Raw genomic sequence first — 16,831 nt, forward strand, 5'->3', positions numbered from 1 at the left:
TCATCTAAAATCTACTGCTTAAAGGGAGAAATACATGTTGTTAGAGAAGGCCCTCACCACCCAGGTCTGTGCTCTGAAGACCACTTACAATGCCCGAGCAGGAGGTAGTCACCTTCCCAAGTAAAGCTTGTGGTGAGTCTGAACCTACCTGCCAACCATACAGCTGAAGTCCTCTCAACTCCAGCATGGGTGTCTGTGATTAAGAAAGAGGTAGAAAGATGTACCAAGCATCTCCAGAATGCCAGGCCTAAAATGTGTGCCTTACAGGTGTGAGAACACTTAACCTTCACAACTTCATGAGGTAACACGATCTTCAGTTTTCAGCTGAGGAGCCTGGGGGTTCAGGACAGGGAATAGACTTGCCCAAGGCCACAGACCCAGGTCCGAAGTCGCTTTCCCAAGCTACTGCCCGGACTGCCGTCTCATAAAATCAGACCTGCATCCACATTTCCTCTTTTGGAAAACCTGAGGTCTGGAATCAGGCTACTTGGGCACAAACACTGACTATACAACTTTGAGCTAGAAGAACTCAGGCCCAGGCAAGGGACTGGAGCTCCTTGGGTCTCAGTTTCTTCATCTGGAAAATGAGCCTGCCAATAATACCTACCCCATAAGGGTTGCAGCAAGATTAAACAAAGTTCACATAATGAGCTTGGCACAGCACTTAACACAAAGTAAATATTTCATAATGGTTAGCTCTTACTAACCTACCGCTGATTAACAAGCTGGGGTTTGAAACGTTTTTCTTTTCTGCTTTCATTCCCTCCATCTTGCAGTGGAGGGATGATGCTTTGGGAAGCAATTTGGGGTGAAACTGGGGAGCCATCTGATACCATCTGGCCCCATAATACCAATTTCTTTTGCTCTCCTCTCCCAAGCTTGCTCTTCTAACATTTCTTCCCTTTGCGCTAACTGCCAAAATCATAGCTTTTCAACTGCCAAATTCCAGAAGCTTTTAATAGTGTTATTACTGTGACTTTTTCCCCCTAAATCATGGAAATATTTCAGTTTTTATTTAAAAACTAGATTCCAGCAATACCCTCCCTACAGCCACCAGTTTATAAACCTAAAGTGTATGCTCCTATTATTTCCCCCCTTGCCCCTGTTCATATATCATGGAAGTCTAGACTGATTAAATTTTGCTAAAACAATTTCAGCTTGTACAAATGGAAGCTGCCCAATGGAATGGAAGAGGTATTTGTGAACCTGGTCACACAAGTTACAAACCCGAATCGGCCTGGCTGGACAACATTTTCCATTTAACTGCCTTTTCCTTATTAACTGAAAGTCCAATGAGATCTAGAGACTGTCGCATCACTTAGCCAACAAATGAGAAGATTGAAGGAAGTTTTCTTAGCAGAGTGGCAGGGCAAGAGGTCAACGAAGTCAGATGACCAACGTTGTTACTCCGGCCAAAGGTTACCTGGACAACTTCGGCCAAGTCACATTCTCTGAGTCTTAGTTAACTTACCTGAAGAATGAGGAGGCGATGTCCGCTTTTTCCTAAAAACCCTTTCTCCTTAGAGCTCAAACTTCCTTTCAGCATAACAAGATTCTGCAATCATTCCACAAGCACCTCCTCCAGTCTGGGCCTTATCAGGGCAGTAAGTTACATGTCATGATGTAGCCTCAGGAGATAAGCTTCAGCCAAGAGGAGGTATGTGTGTTTGCGTGTATATGTGCATGTGTGACGTGTTAGCTGTAAGACATGCAAAAATGTGGTTGTGCCAAGCTGTCATATAATTCACAGCAAAGCAATAAAATCCAGGTTTACTTTTAATTACCCCATGTTAAATGACAGCCAAGCAAGCCCATTAGGAGGGTGACATCGCTGACATCCATCAAACATCCTTCCATGTATTTCTCCCCTTCAACCACTCTGCTCCAAGTATCTGGAGCAGCTAGCACAAGACTGGAGCCTCAGCAGGGTTTATGAGCTGACCTTCTGTTACAACAGCATCCCATATAATCCCACTGCTGTGTTCTTTTTCTCCATTTTCTCCTCTGAGAGACTTTGTCTCATAATTCAGGCATCATCATTGGTTCCTCCAATCCAAAGGCTTGTATGATGAATAAGAAGTGAGGAAGAACCCCAGGAATTAAGGGGGAATAAAGGTGCAGGCGGCAATAGATTTTACCACAAAAGCCTTAACAGAATTTAAGTTTCCTAAACACCCAAGATGAACCACGCTAACACATAATTCCTTAAAACCACTCTCTAAAAATGACATTCTGAGTCAGATTTGGAGGGATTTAGAAATGCTGAGGTATTTGACTCTTTTTGTTAAGATGTTTAATTTAACTGTTCCTTTCTCTACAAGGCACAGACATCAGAATTAAAAAAAAAAAAAAGTCATTTTTAGAAGCTATATACACAAACAGCAAGAACACGTCATTCACAAAAGCCATGCTGAGCTGTGCCCCAGAGCACTTCTGACTTCTGTAGTTGATTAACCCAGCACCTTATCAAGGTCCAAGGGAGGGTGTTTCTGCAGCCAGACGTGAGTCACAAGTACTTACATCACTCTTCCTGAACTTGGCCTTCAAGCTCTTCATGTTTAGTCCATTCAGCCTTCCACAGCTCTAGAGGACACCTTCAGCACCTAGCCAGAGAGAAAAAAAAAAATTAAGGATCAAGGTCTCCTGGCTCAGATGGTAAAGAATCCACCTATAATGCAGGGGACCCAGGTTCGATCGCTCAGTTGGAAAGATCCCACAGAGAAGGGAATGGCAACTCACTCCAGTATTCTAGCCTGGAGAATCCCATGGACAGAGGAGCCTGGTGGACTACAGTCCATGGGGTCGCAAACAATCAGACATGACTGAGCAACTCACATACACACTTCAAGGTTTCCAAACAAACACTACAGTGACTCCCTCCCAGCTGGACTAGGACTTTGGGCCACGGGTAAGCATCTGGGTTTAAGTTAGGAAGGTGGTCAGGGTTAAGGGTTGGGAAGCGGTACAGAATGTTATGTTCTTCCCATTTGTGATACTCCTTTGAAGCGTCCAACATTTTCAAGTTAACTGAAACTTTTCATTTTCTTCCAACTCCTCATTCAAAGAAGAACAAGCTTAAGTAAAGGCTGGCCTGTCACTGCACAAAATTCAGTGCCTAACTCCCTCCTCTCCATTCCCTTCACGGTACAGTTACAGCCTCCACCTCCTCTGAAAGGGCCACAGGAGTGAAGCATACTGAAGCACAGCTCACATTCCAGATGCCATTCATTCCCTATTTATTTTTCTCAGTGTGTTTTTTTTCCCCCTCGTAGATGCACAGGGCAATGAGGGGAAAATGCGAGAAACAACAAAACCTCCCTCATCAAATACCTCATTCCTCAGGAAGCTACTCAAAACAGTGAAAGACTCTCCCCAGGTCCTCGTGGGACCCAGTGATTCCAATCCGGAGCTGGAAAAGTCTTAAGAAACCACCTCATTTAGGAGGGATCTGTGGTGCCTTTAGAAAATGAAGGTAAATTTTGGAATGACAGTATATCTGTACTTTTTTTTTTTTTTTTTTTTTGGCTGTGGCAGGTCTTAGATGAATCCTGCAGGATCTAGTTCCCTGACTAGGGGATCGAACTCAGGCCCCCTGCATTGGGATTGCAGAGTCTTCATCACTGGACCACCAGCAAAGTCCCTGTACTTTTTTCTGGGAAGAAAGTTCCTATTTTCATCAGATTCTGCAAAGGCATTGTCACCCTTCAAAAGGTAAGACTATAGATCTAGTCGGAGCCCCTCATTCTCCAGAGGAAGAGATGGAATCTCAGAGTGAAGAAACCTGTTTGCATTCCCCACACCTCTGTATGAAAAAATTCAGAACCAAAGTTGGACTAATGGGTGAATGCCTTTTCCACTGCCCTACAGCTTTAAAACTAAAACCTGAAAGTAAACTCCTGGGCTAAAACATGGCATGAACTTGATCTCTTCCATCCTGAAACCTGGAAAGTGTATGTTTAGGTCAAAAATGACAGAAAAAATCTACGTACAAGTTCTTATCACCTGGAAAGTGCTCAAGAAATGTAACGTCAAGCCTCAGCTTACAAAGTGAGAACAGGGGAACATACAGAGGCCCGTCTATTCGAGGACTAAGGAACGATGGTCAGGTGTTGACCACAGTTGATCATTACCTTTCAAAAGCCTTTCAAGGTCATCATATTCGTCCACCATCTTTATTCTGGACTAAACTGATCTGAGGAAACAGATGGCATGGTGGGGGGCAGGGTAGGAAATGCAGGCAACTGAATGGCTGGACCATTTCTCTTGAGGTCTTTGTTGCCACCTCCAGAAGTGGTCTAGTGGCTCCCTGGCTTCTAATTTGCTAATTTTTGACTTTCATTATTGCTGCTGCCCTTAAGCAAGGACCTTTGGATGGGTCACAAAGCACCTCAATGACATTAATCTGGAGGCCACACCATTCCTGTGGCCTCCCTGTGGTCCCTTTCAATCTTCCCAGCCTCAGCAGGAGTGACAGAATGTCTGTTGCCTTGGAAACTGCACACACTGTAATTACACCTTGTTAATTGCCATGTACTTAACCACAGAGAAGGCTGGGCTGGTACCTGAACGGCAAAGTATAAACTCTGAGGACAGTGCTTCTGGGCGGCCCCCCAACTTAATCTGAATCAGAAGAATCTGGGGACAGTTTGCTGAATGCAAAATTCCCTGGAAATTGAATCTCAAGGGCAGGACCAAGGAATCTGCTTGGTTGACTCTGGCATACAAGTTTGAGAAGTCAGAAATGAGGTATGTGGAACTGGAAATATCTTTATCAAAGCTGTGCTGGTTTATGAAACAGCCCTTCATCATGTCAGAGCAACCATCTTTTGATGAATCCAAGTAGAAACCCTGATAAGCAGATGTTCCCAACCTGACACCGGCTCACGGTTCTCCACCAAATGCAGCTAGAAGATGGAAATTACCCTTGAAGTTCAATTCCTTCCACCCTCCAGCTGAAGTGCTAATAACCAAGATAACAGGACAAATCCATGCACCAGGAAAAGAAGCAAACAGAAACCCAGCCTTGGATAACCCACAAACTGTGTAACCCACCAAGGTGGAACCACCCAAAGCATTCTTTCAGGCAAGAACACAATGTCTCAGCCAAAGTTGGGTCAGATTTTTGTCTGAGGTCATGGGGTGCCTAGGGCCGGAGGTGGGGGAGCGTGTTGCATGGGTGTGGGTGCTAGTAGTTTGGTGTGTTTGTCTTTGTCTCCCCCCCACCCCTCAGCATGGTAGTGAGAAGTATGCAAAGGCTCATTTAAAGAAGATTAAGTAAATAAAGCAAGTAATTCCAAAAACTCCCAGGGGGAGGTATTAGCTGTGAAAATGAATGTTTTTCTGGAAGCTCTGGGCGTTTGAGAGCTGGGTGGTCCAAGGGTATAACTCTGGGATGACAGACATAGGGGTCAAGGGTAAAAAGGTTTAGAAACCCACAAAACAGTAACTAGAAACAAGAACTGTAGCTGGGGATAATTAAAGTTAGTAACAAATCATTGCTTTCCGGGAATTGGTAAAAGGACCTAACTCCAGGACCTAATCCTGGAAGTCAGGACTTGTGGGAAGTCACCTGGGCTCCCTTTGCCTCAGTACCCCCTCTTCCCCAAAAGGACCCACGAGTCAATCGTGACTTGCCTTCCTTGGCTCAGCTGGAATCTTTCGGCTCCAATTCCCAGATTCAAACTTCCAAAGCCCAGACTGGATAAAGTGACATCTATCAACTTAGTGAAGCCACACTAACAGCAGTCCTTGGAAAAGTAACTTAAGGTGCTTAGGTCAAAAGAGCTGCGATAAAGCTGAATTAGCTGCATGGGAGTCTAATCTGGATGGTTCAAAAAGAGAAGGGCATGTTCCACATACACAGGAAAAGGTATTTGAATTAAATCCTCTCAAAGCCTGTCTACCCACTGAGCAAAAATGTTGGTCAGTTTACTCCATGCTCAACCCAAAATAAGTTAACAAGCATTGCTTCGTTGCCAGTTACCATGCGATGTCACTCCATCAGTGAGGATGGAATAGGGCAGGGAGGTACAGACGGTGACCCTCTCATCTGAAAGACTAGATCTAACAAACAGGGTTTGTTAATCCATTTTCCCTTTAAAATAATGCAACTCTCAACCAAAGCTGAACATGAACTACCCTTATCGAATAGAATTTCTAGCCTGAATCAAAAAGCCTTGATGTTAGCCTATAGAGCTATGCTGTGAACTAACAAGTTAGACTTCTTTGAGTATTAAAAATGACATAACAGATATAGAATTTTCCTTTTGGGGTGATGAAAACATTCTACATTTATTACCATGATGGCTGTACAACCTGTGAACACACCAAAAACCGATCGACTGTACCATTAAAATGGGTAAATTGAATAGGATGTGACTTATCTCCACAAAGATGTTAATTCTTTAGCTGTTATTTTTTTTAAATAGTTTAATAATCTTCATTACCTTCTCCAATCTGTAGAGCTAGGAAAATTTCAGGTTGAGAACCTCTGGATTAGTTGAAAATGAATTTTGAAGGAACAAAGGTTAATAAGCAATGCCCTTAGTGCTAAAAGGTTCCTTGCTCCTAAATTCTCCTTAGCTATTTCTCTACCACAAGCCACCTCCAACTGAAATGTAATCATGAGGAAAAGAGAGGAAAAAAGTTCCTCTCTTCTATCACCAAACCACTCCTTCTCCCACTCACCCCCACTTCCACTCCTACATGTGACCCAAAGGTTATTCCGTAAGACAATGCTGACAATTATGTCAGCACGTAAGGGCACCCTTGGAGCCCCCAGCCAGGTATTTAGATTCTGTAATCAAAAGTGAGGCTCAGAATTGGGTTTTTTTGTTTGTTTGTTTTTTGGTCATGGCCCACAGCATGTGGGATCTTAGTTCCCTGACCAGGGATTGAACTCACACCTGCACTAGAAGTGCAGAGTCTTAACCACTGGACTGCAAAGGAAGTCTCTTGTAATTTTTTTTTTTTTAACTCACAAGGTGACTTGGATGCTCAATGAGATTGGGAACCACTGTTCTATACCTATCATACCACCTAATCATACCTATAATTGACACTTTCATTAAAACTAATTTAGAGACACTGCATAAGTAGATATGATAGATCAGTATTTCTGAACATTGACTGAATCTTTCAAAATATTCTGGGTGGATGAGAGGGGGGCATTCTACATTAAAAGCTAAGAGAGAAACTAGCTGGTTACCATGGCCACTAAGAAACAATAACTCACAAAGGCAAATGGCAGCTATACACACATGTATCTTTTCCTGAATCACGGGGATATATTAGCATCCAAGATGCCATACACCAGGATTCAAGGGCAGTGGTTTAAAATAGTTCCCTCTGAGTCATCATAGCACCAGAGGACCTGAGTGAATAACAATGTCCTTGCTCTAACTAATTCCTCCGTCATGGAATGTGAGATACTTCCTCGGAATCTTCAGCAACACCAGAACACTAAACATGCACCCCCAGACTGGCTTTGAGAATTTTTCTTCCAAGTAAAAAGTACATGAGACTTAAAATCCAAAGCACTGGCGATGACCCTGAACAAATGCAAGACACTGAGATTAAAATACTTCTCTCTTGCTCAGCATCTACCTCTTCTCCCTTGAGTACCTGCTTCTGCAATCATCTCTCTCCAAAAAATGGAATTTTAACCCAAAGCTGCATCAACACTCAAGGCGGCAGAACAAATACATGCTGTCAAAGGTCCCCCCGGATAAAGAAGTCCCTGACGATGGCCTGTCCTGCCATCTAAACTGCCGCTGGGGGCAGAAGCTGCTTTAAGACTCTGCCTCCTGGATGGAAATCTCTGAGGGCCAGGAAAAATCAGAGAAGTCTTCACCACAGAGATAGGGGTCTGAGTGTCTCTAAAAGGAAACTCAGGATATGGGCAGGCTGACGAGAAGAGGGCTCCTCATCGGGTCTTTCTTAGACGGGGCACAGCCATCCCAGGTGAAGTGAGGGTCAAACGCCCGTCCAGATTCTGCCGGCAGTCCTTGAAGCTTCTCTCGGGAGGCTGAGCAGGCGTGGTGGGAGCTGATGCAAACTTCTCTCTGAAGAGAGGCTCTCCCCCAGTCTCCATTCCCTGACCCTTTTAGACCCTGGATATAAGCAAGGGGTTCAAGAGTCCCAGTTACCAGTTTTTCTGGCAAATTTGAAAATGTACATCTCAGGCTATTTACCTTGGAATGGAGGATTTTCAGGGCAGAGTTTTCATTTTGCTTATTACTTGGGTGCTAGCCACTGGTATAAAAATCAATAAATGTTTCCTGAAGGAACGTGTAGGACAGAGATACAGGTTAGGTGCCTGGGTAGACTGTAGACTTCATCTTTGACCTCAGCAAGGCTTTTTTTGGTCCTAAATGGACTGGGTTAGCTGCAATAGGATTAAGTAAATGCCGTGATCAGTTTTCACATGTACATATGAAAGCACTAAGTTTTAAAAAACCCCAAATCACCATCTCATTTGGCCTATAAATCTTATCAGGTTGCTCCTCTTTGTTCCCTCCACCTCCCTCTCCTTTCTCTGAGCTGTGCGCCTCCGGCAGCATCTCCCTAATCACAAGCTGAGCTTAGCCAAGGGAGCTGACCATTTGAATAATGGAATGTAAGTGTCAATAAAGAGCAAGGACCAGCTGCTAAAACCCCAAGGGGCAAGTGCTTACTTAGGACAGAGATTTTATCAGCCTGAAGCAAAGCAGGCCAAGGGCTCCCCCGCATCTGCAGGCCTGACCTATTATTTTTGCATGAGATTCTACCACTTCCAGGTAGGGAACTTCTTAAGAAGGAAAAAGTACATCCTAGCCGCACCTGATGCTAAAGCTGAAGCTCCAATACTCTGCCCACCTGATGCGAAGAACTGACTCACTGGAAAAGACCCTGACGTGGGGAAAGATTGACAGCAGGAGAAAGGGACAACAGAGGATGAGATGGTTGGATGGCATCACCGACTCAGTGGACATGAGTTTGAGCAAGCTCCAGGAGATGGTGAAGGACAGGGAAGCCTGGCAAGCTGCAGTCCATGGGGTCACAGAGAGTCAGACATGACTGAGTGACTGAACTGAGCAACACCCAAGTGTTCACCTCTGACCTCAGCAGGACTTTCTCCATGGTCCACACTCAGCGGAAGTTCACTGAGGCTGAGAGAAGGGATGGGTGAACAAGTGTTCATGCTAAGTTGCTTCAGTCCTGTCCGAGTCTGTGTGACCCTATGGACCGTAGCCTGCCAGGCTCCTCTGTCCATGGGGTTCTCCAGGCAAGAATACTGGCGTGGGCTGCCATGCCCTCCTCCAGGGGATCTTCCTGACCCAGGGATCGAAGCCGTCCCTTAGGTCTCCTGGTAGGCAGGTTCTTTACTACTCAATGCCACCTGAACAAGCACTGGGTGTCAAATTGGAAGCACAAAGATACAACAGACATTTCACCGCGCCCAGTCCAAGATGCACAATTTCAAAGGATTTAGCCAAAAACTAGTAACAGGACTCTTGAACCCTCACTCACATCCAGGGTTTAAACGGGTCAGAGCACATGGAGATGGGGGAGGTTCTTTCTCCACTCCAGTGTTCTTGCCTGGAGAATCCCAGGAACGGAGGAGCCTGTGGGCTGCTGTCTATGGGGTCACACAGAGTCAGACACGACTTAAGTGACTTAGCAGCAGCAGCAGCTTTCTTGGGAAGGAATGATGCAATGATTCCCACCAGGCCTACTCAACCTAATGAGAAAGGCCTACAGGACCACTTAGAGAGAATGGACAGGGGTCTGATCCTCGCCTGGAAAATCTACAAGTTCAGAGAGAAACTGGCCTAAGTTCTGAGGGTGGGAATGAAGGCATGGTAGCTGCTGGGCTGTGATCAGCCTGATGCTGAAGTTCATCTGTGCACAGATGTCTGTCTCCGGTAAACCTGACCTAGGCAATTCATGGAAGGGTAGTAAGCTGTCTTGGATTCTAACAGAGTGGATTATAGGGTAAAGAGGGCAGAGAGAGGCCAAGTCCCAGACAGAGAAGCAACAAAGCAGAACCTGCAACACAGGAATCAGAGGGGTCCCTAGTGACGATCCAGGAGTGGAACCAGGAGGAGAGAAGGATCTTCCAAGGCCGCCTCTGCTGGTTTGCTAGGACTGTGTAACAAAGTGTCACATCTGGTGGCTTATGCAACAGAAATCTCTATCCTCACTGTTCTGGGCGCTAGAAGTCCAAGACGACGGTAACAGCAAAGCCAATTCTGATTTATTCTGAGGCCTCTTGGACTGCAAGGAGATCAAACCAGTCCATCCTAAAGGAAATCTGTCCTGAATATTCATTGGATGGACTGATGCTGAAGCTGAAACTCCAATACTTTGGCCACCTGACGCAAAGAACTAACTCCTTGGAAAAGACCCTGATGCTGGGAAAGATTGAAGGCAGGAGAAGAAGGGGATGACAGAGGATGAGATGGTTGGATGGCATCACCGATTCAATGGACATGAGTTTGAGTAAGCTCTGGGAGTTGGTGATGGTCAGGGAAATCTGGCATGCTGCAGTCCATGGGGTTGCAAAGAGTCAGACAGGACTGAGCAACTGAACTGAACTAAGGCCTCTCTCCCTGGGTGTAGATGGCTTCCTTCTCCCTTTGTGTTCACGAGTGCTTCCTCTTTGTGTGCCTTTGTCCTCATGTCTTTTTATAAGGACACCAGTCACACCCATAGAATCTCATTTATCTTAATCATATCTTTAAAGGCCCTACCTCCACAAACAGTCCCGTCCCGAGGTACCAGGGGTCAGGACTTTAACATATGAATTTTAGGAGCACATGGTCCAGCCTAAAGTACCTCCTCAAAGAGCAAGAATCAGCTCAAAATATCTGTCAGGATTAGAGAGCAGAGCACTGTCTTCCTGTGTACCATCAAGTAAGAACTTTCTCATTCTTCTTACCTCTCATCTCCCCTCTCCTGCCTCCAGTTTGCATTGCAACCCTGGAGGGGACACAAACCATTACAGTCAGATAAAGGGGGTAGAGTAACAGGAGAAAATGGAGAAAGAGAGAAAAAGAAAGATGTTTTCTTTTAAATCAAATTTGAAATTTTTACTTTTATTTTAAATCAGGCATTCCGAGTTCTAAATTAAGAGTATTTAGCAACTGAAATTGACTGTAGAATTTTTACAAAATCGAATCAGAAAAGTTATAGATTTCACCCAGAGGCATGAGATAGGCTAACCTCTCTGAATAAATTTTAAAGAGTCAGTGGGACACAAAACAAAGCTGCTTTGTGATCACATTTGAGGTGTCTTATTTATTCAGCAGACCAGATACATATAAATAAATGAATAAATGACTCAACAAACATGCAAACTTTACTAAGCATTAATTATGGGCTGAGTGCACTCATATATTAACTAAGGTGCAGGTGAGATAAAAGATTGTCCAGATGATAAAGAAGAGGGAAAGGTAAGAGGGAGAAAAAAAGACATAGGCAGTAGTTTCATCCTGATGATGAATCCTTCCTAAAATACTGTAATATCTCACTCCCTCCCCCCAAAAATGACCACACTCTTTTAAAACCATAAATGCCATCCAGATAATATACCATAATGATCATGAAGTGAAACTCTTAAGAACATTAATCTCCCTCCCTATATTCACAACTTGCCTTTATCAGGGGATGACATTTCTTTTGAGAAACAAACACATCATTCTTCTTTAAAAATAAAACCTGCCATCAATGAGGACCAATCTTGGTCCATGAATCAGTCAGAGCCACCAGCACTGATATAAAACTGGTCGGGGCTCTGGCAACATTACTATCTGGGCTGTCAAATCTGCTACTCACATGCTCCGATAAACCTACCAAAGAAAAGCCCCAAGGTTACCTCATGCCCTAAATCCATCCAATTTAAAAAAGCATGGGCTTAATCAAAACAAGCCAACTCTGGAATACAAAAATCACTCCAGGACTAAGAAACGCCATGTGATTATCCCCCCTTTTGAGGTTATTTTTAAGCTGATCTCTAAAATGCCGTTTCCAGGGTGTATTTCCAAATCTTTGATGTTGGTGTCAACAGCTCTATCAAGACATAACACTGTGTTCATCTCTCAAGCAAAAAAGCTGCCCTGCACACATCTAGTAATCAACCCCAAACAGCAAGGGGTATGTGCCAAGTGCCTTACCATCTCCATCGCAAGTCCATTTCTTGGCTTTCCCCCACCTTAAAATCCAAAAGAGTCATTCAGGTTTAAAAAGACAGGGCCACTCCTCAAATGTTACTGGTGAATATATAAAATGTGGAAAGCACAAAGTCACTGTGGCAAGTAGTTTGGCAGCTTAAATATACATTTACCATTCAACCTGGCAATCACACGATGTGTCTTGCCAGAAGAAATGAAAACACGTGTCCACAGAGACGTGCACATGAGTGTTTACAGCAGCAGTATTCATAAGCGTGAAAAAGTGGAAACAATTGAAACATCCACCAACTAGGTAAACAAAACATGGCATTTCCATACAGGGGAAGGCGGACTATCCAGGACCAAAAAGAAACCAAGGGTTGATACGTGCAGCGCAAAATCATTGCGCCAAGTGAAGGTCAGACACAAGACCACACAGTGTAAGATTTCATCTGTACGACATGTCTGGAACTGGCAAATTTATAGACAGGAAGTAGATTAGCAGTCGCCTAGGGAGGGGGATGATAAGGAGGAATTGCAAATGAGCATGAGGGCTCTTTTGGGGGAGGTGAGAGAGATGTTTTAAAACTCAATTGTGGTGATGATTCCACAGCTCTGTAAATTTATTAAAAATTGAGCAGTACTGTATACTAAAAATGGTAAATTTTGTGGGATGTAAATCATACCTCGATAAAGCTGTTTTTAACAAGATGAAATACAAAAAGTGAAATGCTAAGTTGTTAGTGAGAAACAGCTTTAGAGTGCGAGAGGGTAGCTCCCTGGATGATTATACCAGATTCCCTTGGTTTTACTCTAGAAAGATTAAATGGTCAAATGTTGGCTTACTGTGACATTATCGGTTCTTTGACTTGGCTTTAAAATGGGGTAACTCAGACTCTCCACATTCTTGTATGCAGGAAGTGTCATTTACGATAATCACAATGGTTCTGATGAATCAGTCATCTAGTGCCTCAAATACTTTTTGAGGATAAGGGATAAATAAGTTAACAACATGGATACTGTGAATTCTGATGCCCTAGAAGCAGGAGTGGAACAGCAGATGGAGAGCACAAAAAATCATTTCTGCTGCCCCACTACCATGTTGGGATGTCATTCGAACACCACGTACTCAAATCATATATTCTCATCTCCAGCCCAGCTCACTTGAAGGCACGTCTCTGCATTTTCTCTAACCTAACACATTGCCATGTAGCACGCTGTCTGCCCCATGACTCCGAGTGCCCAGCCTTCTTCTGATAACTGCATTTCTTTCTAGGAAGCTGTCCTCCTATTCCCTTCCCCCTCCCCCCACCCCCCACTCCAGCCAGGTTATAGCCTGACCGTAGCTGTTCCCAAGAGATGGAAAGGTGTCCTTAGCAAGGCTGTCAGAGACCGTCCCTGGGATTTTGGGTGGGGGGAGAGGAAAGGGACAGGGAAGGGATAAGTACAAGAAGAAGGAAGAGAAGGGGGCAGAACGGGGAAGAAAAAGGGAAGATTAAAGCCTTCCTCTCTGGCAGAGAAACTAGGAAAATGTGAGCCTGGCAGCTGTCCAAGACACTCCTTAAGTCAGTGCAGATAGCTGGTTTGAGGGAGGGAACCAGGGAGGCCCCAACACCCTTTTAGCACAGAATTTGGCATCCCCTGAGCCAAGCTGCCCCCCCCCTCACCCCAACCTACCTGCGTGCAAAGTCACTTCAGTCATGTCTGACTCTTTGCAACTCCATGGACTGTAGCCCACCAGGCTCCTCTGTCCATGGGATTCTCCAGGCAAGAATACTGGACTGGGTTGCCATGCCCTCCTCCAGGGGACCTTCCTGATCCAGGGATCAAACCCATGTCTCCTGCGTCTCCTGCATTGGCAGGTGGGTTCTTTACCACCAGTGCCACCAGGGAAGTCCTCCCTCCTATCCTAAGCTAGTTCAGGTTGAGTTTCTGTGACTTGCAATCGACGAATATTGACAAATCCCCTGCTGCCTTCCCACCAAGTCAATCCCGCTCAGGCTGTCACCTTAGACGCCACAGTGAGAGAGGAGCCTAGAACCTCGGCAGCCCTGCTGTAGTTTGTACGTCTGTCTGTTCAGCTCATTTGGAAGTCTGTAGCTAAATTCACTTTAAGAATCTACAGAAATGAAATACACACCCTCCAGAGTCTAAGTGGTTGAATACAGTGGGGTGACCTACAAGGTCCCCTTTGAACCCATAGGTTAGGGACGGCCTATTTATCATCCATTTGTTTGGCTATGAGCTGCTCCCTGATCTGCCAGCATACCCTCACCCATCTCCACCTCCAAGCATTCCATTCTTTCTTCACCACAGAAGACCTGGCCAGCAAGCCCCACCTTCTGGGCTATTTCCACTCTGAAAATAAGACCAGCTCTTTCGCTCTCCTACAGGAACCTGCCAATAAGGAAAACAATCCCGAGTAACTGGAAATGAATAATAGAATTAGACTGTTAAAAACCCTCACGAAATGAAAAGCCATCATAACAGGTGGGCCCTGAAGGACCCTGTGAAGTAGCTCAAGAGGAAGATAGGGACTTCAGGGGGGAGTGGGGACAAGGAGATGGGGCAGACAGTAGGGAAGCTGCCTGGAGGAGGGGATGGAACGCTGGGGTTCAGCTGGATCAGGAGACCTCAAGCACCAAGGATAATTCTCAGAGCAGTTAATCCTTGAATATTGCTGAAGATATGATAAGGAAGCATGCTTTCACTCACCCTAACTGATTCTAAACAAGACACCTGGAAGAGAAGCCCGACACAGTGGCTCAGTCACCAAGCATCACCCCCCAGGGGTTAGGCTGGCCTGGATTTGCCACACTACTCTCCTGGCAGTGCAAATGGAAAAGCCTTCCAGATCCTTTCCACTAAAAGCCCCAGGCCACTCCAAGCGTGTGCTCTGTCAGGAGGCCTAGAACCACCTTCACAGTGAACACAGGCTCTGTTGACTGAATTTGAGAGCCTGGACCTTCTTTCAATTTTCAACCTTTTCTGTATTGAGGGATAGAATAAAATAGCATCAACATAAAGGATGGTGAGTACTTCTGTCACCTGCAACAAAGATTTAAAACACACTCCCCTCCACCCTGGGCCCCACACACAAACTCACATACCTGGCACCCGATCCCATGAGGCTCTAAAGAGTAAAAACATCACGGCTACTCAAGAACTCGCAAATTAAAAGGAAGACTAAGAAATCTATACTGTCTTGTTTACTCACAGGCACTGCCTACCAACTCTGGCCGAAGTACATAGGGAGATGTAGAAAACTGTCCCATACATAATCCCTGCCTACAACAAAGAAAAAAAAAAAGTCCATGCTGATTAGCACACATGCAAGAAAGCAGAGACCCACAGATTTGTAAACCAAGAACACAAATGTCCACTATTTCATGTGTAATCAGATTATGATGAAGCTAGCGAGCTATCATACTTCTCTAAGGAAACACTAAAAACGAAGGGCAAAATTCCAGATAACTAGGTAAAGACACAGCGAAGCTTAATCAAACCTGCATCTACTGAGGCATTCTAAGTGTCAGGTAGGACTGGGGTTACAGGACCTACAAAAGGACATACTACTTCGACCAGTGCTGTCCAATACTGCAGTCATTGGCCACACGTGGCCACTAAGCATTTGAAACATGGCCAACACAAACTGACATGCACTGTAAGTGGAAAATACACAATGGATTTCAAAGATTTACTATTAAAAAAAAAGTCAACTATATGACTCAATACATGTTGACAGAATTTTGGATATACTAGATAAAAATAAAAGATGATTACAATCTCAGTTGCTTCATTTTCCTTCTTATGTCTACTAGAAACTTTGAAATGACTTGTGATGGCATGTATTTATGGCTTGCTTATATTCTATTAGACAGTAATGATTCACATTTCCCCCTAAAAGTCTGGCACAACTGGCAATAACAGCATCTTACTATTATTACAAGGCAGGCACAAAATTAAGGGAAAAAAAGTATAGGTTATCATGTTTAACACTCACTTACTATCAAATCATGAAGCTTAGATACTGTAAATTCCGCAAGTTGATAATGGATGAAAGTTAGTTTAAAAGATTCACTCTGCCACATGCAGAAGAAGGGATAATTAATCAACAATTTTATTTCAAAACTCAGCTCAGAGCTCTGTGATGTCATAGAGGGGTGGGGTGGAGCGGGTGGGAGGGAGGGGATATATGTATACTTATGTTGAGCCAACATCCGCTGGATCATCGAAAAAGCAAGAGAGTTCCAGAAAAACATCTATTTCTGCTTTATTGACTATGCCAAAGCCTTTGACTGTGTGGATCACAATAAACTGTGGAAAATTCTGAAAGACATGGGAATACCAGACCACCTGACCTGCCTCTTGAGAAACCTGTATGCAGGTCAGGAAGCAACAGTTAGAACTGGACATGGACCAACAGACTGGTTCCAAATAGGAAAAGGAGTACGTCAAGGCTGTATATTGTCACCCTGCTTATTTAACTTATATGCAGAGTACATCATGAGAAATGCTGGGCTGGAAGAAGCACAGGCTGGAATCAAGATTGCCAGGAGAAATATCAATAACCTCAGATATGCAGATGACACCACCCTTATGGCAGAAAGTGAAGAGGAACTAAAGAGCCTCTTGATGAAAGTGAAAGAGGAGAGTGAAAAAGTTGGCTTAAAGCTCAA

General features: G+C 44.4%; 1 protein-coding gene across 12 annotated transcripts in view; it reads right to left on the bottom strand.

Moving 5' to 3' along the window:
* Nucleotides 1-16,831, bottom strand: part of RAI14 (retinoic acid induced 14) — a 160,910-nt gene that overhangs the window by 129,514 nt on the left and 14,565 nt on the right. For all 12 annotated transcript variants that reach the window (XM_043887396.1, XM_043887393.1, XM_043887402.1 and 9 more), the window contains exon 2: nt 2,521-2,603. In XM_043887396.1, coding sequence (XP_043743331.1) covers nt 2,521-2,556 — 36 coding nt within the window. In that variant the 5' untranslated portion in view covers nt 2,557-2,603. The remainder of the gene's footprint in view (nt 1-2,520; nt 2,604-16,831) is intronic.

The sequence above is a fragment of the Cervus elaphus genome, chromosome 25 (genome assembly GCF_910594005.1).
Source record: "Cervus elaphus chromosome 25, mCerEla1.1, whole genome shotgun sequence".
Taxonomy (NCBI): Eukaryota; Metazoa; Chordata; class Mammalia; order Artiodactyla; family Cervidae; genus Cervus; species Cervus elaphus.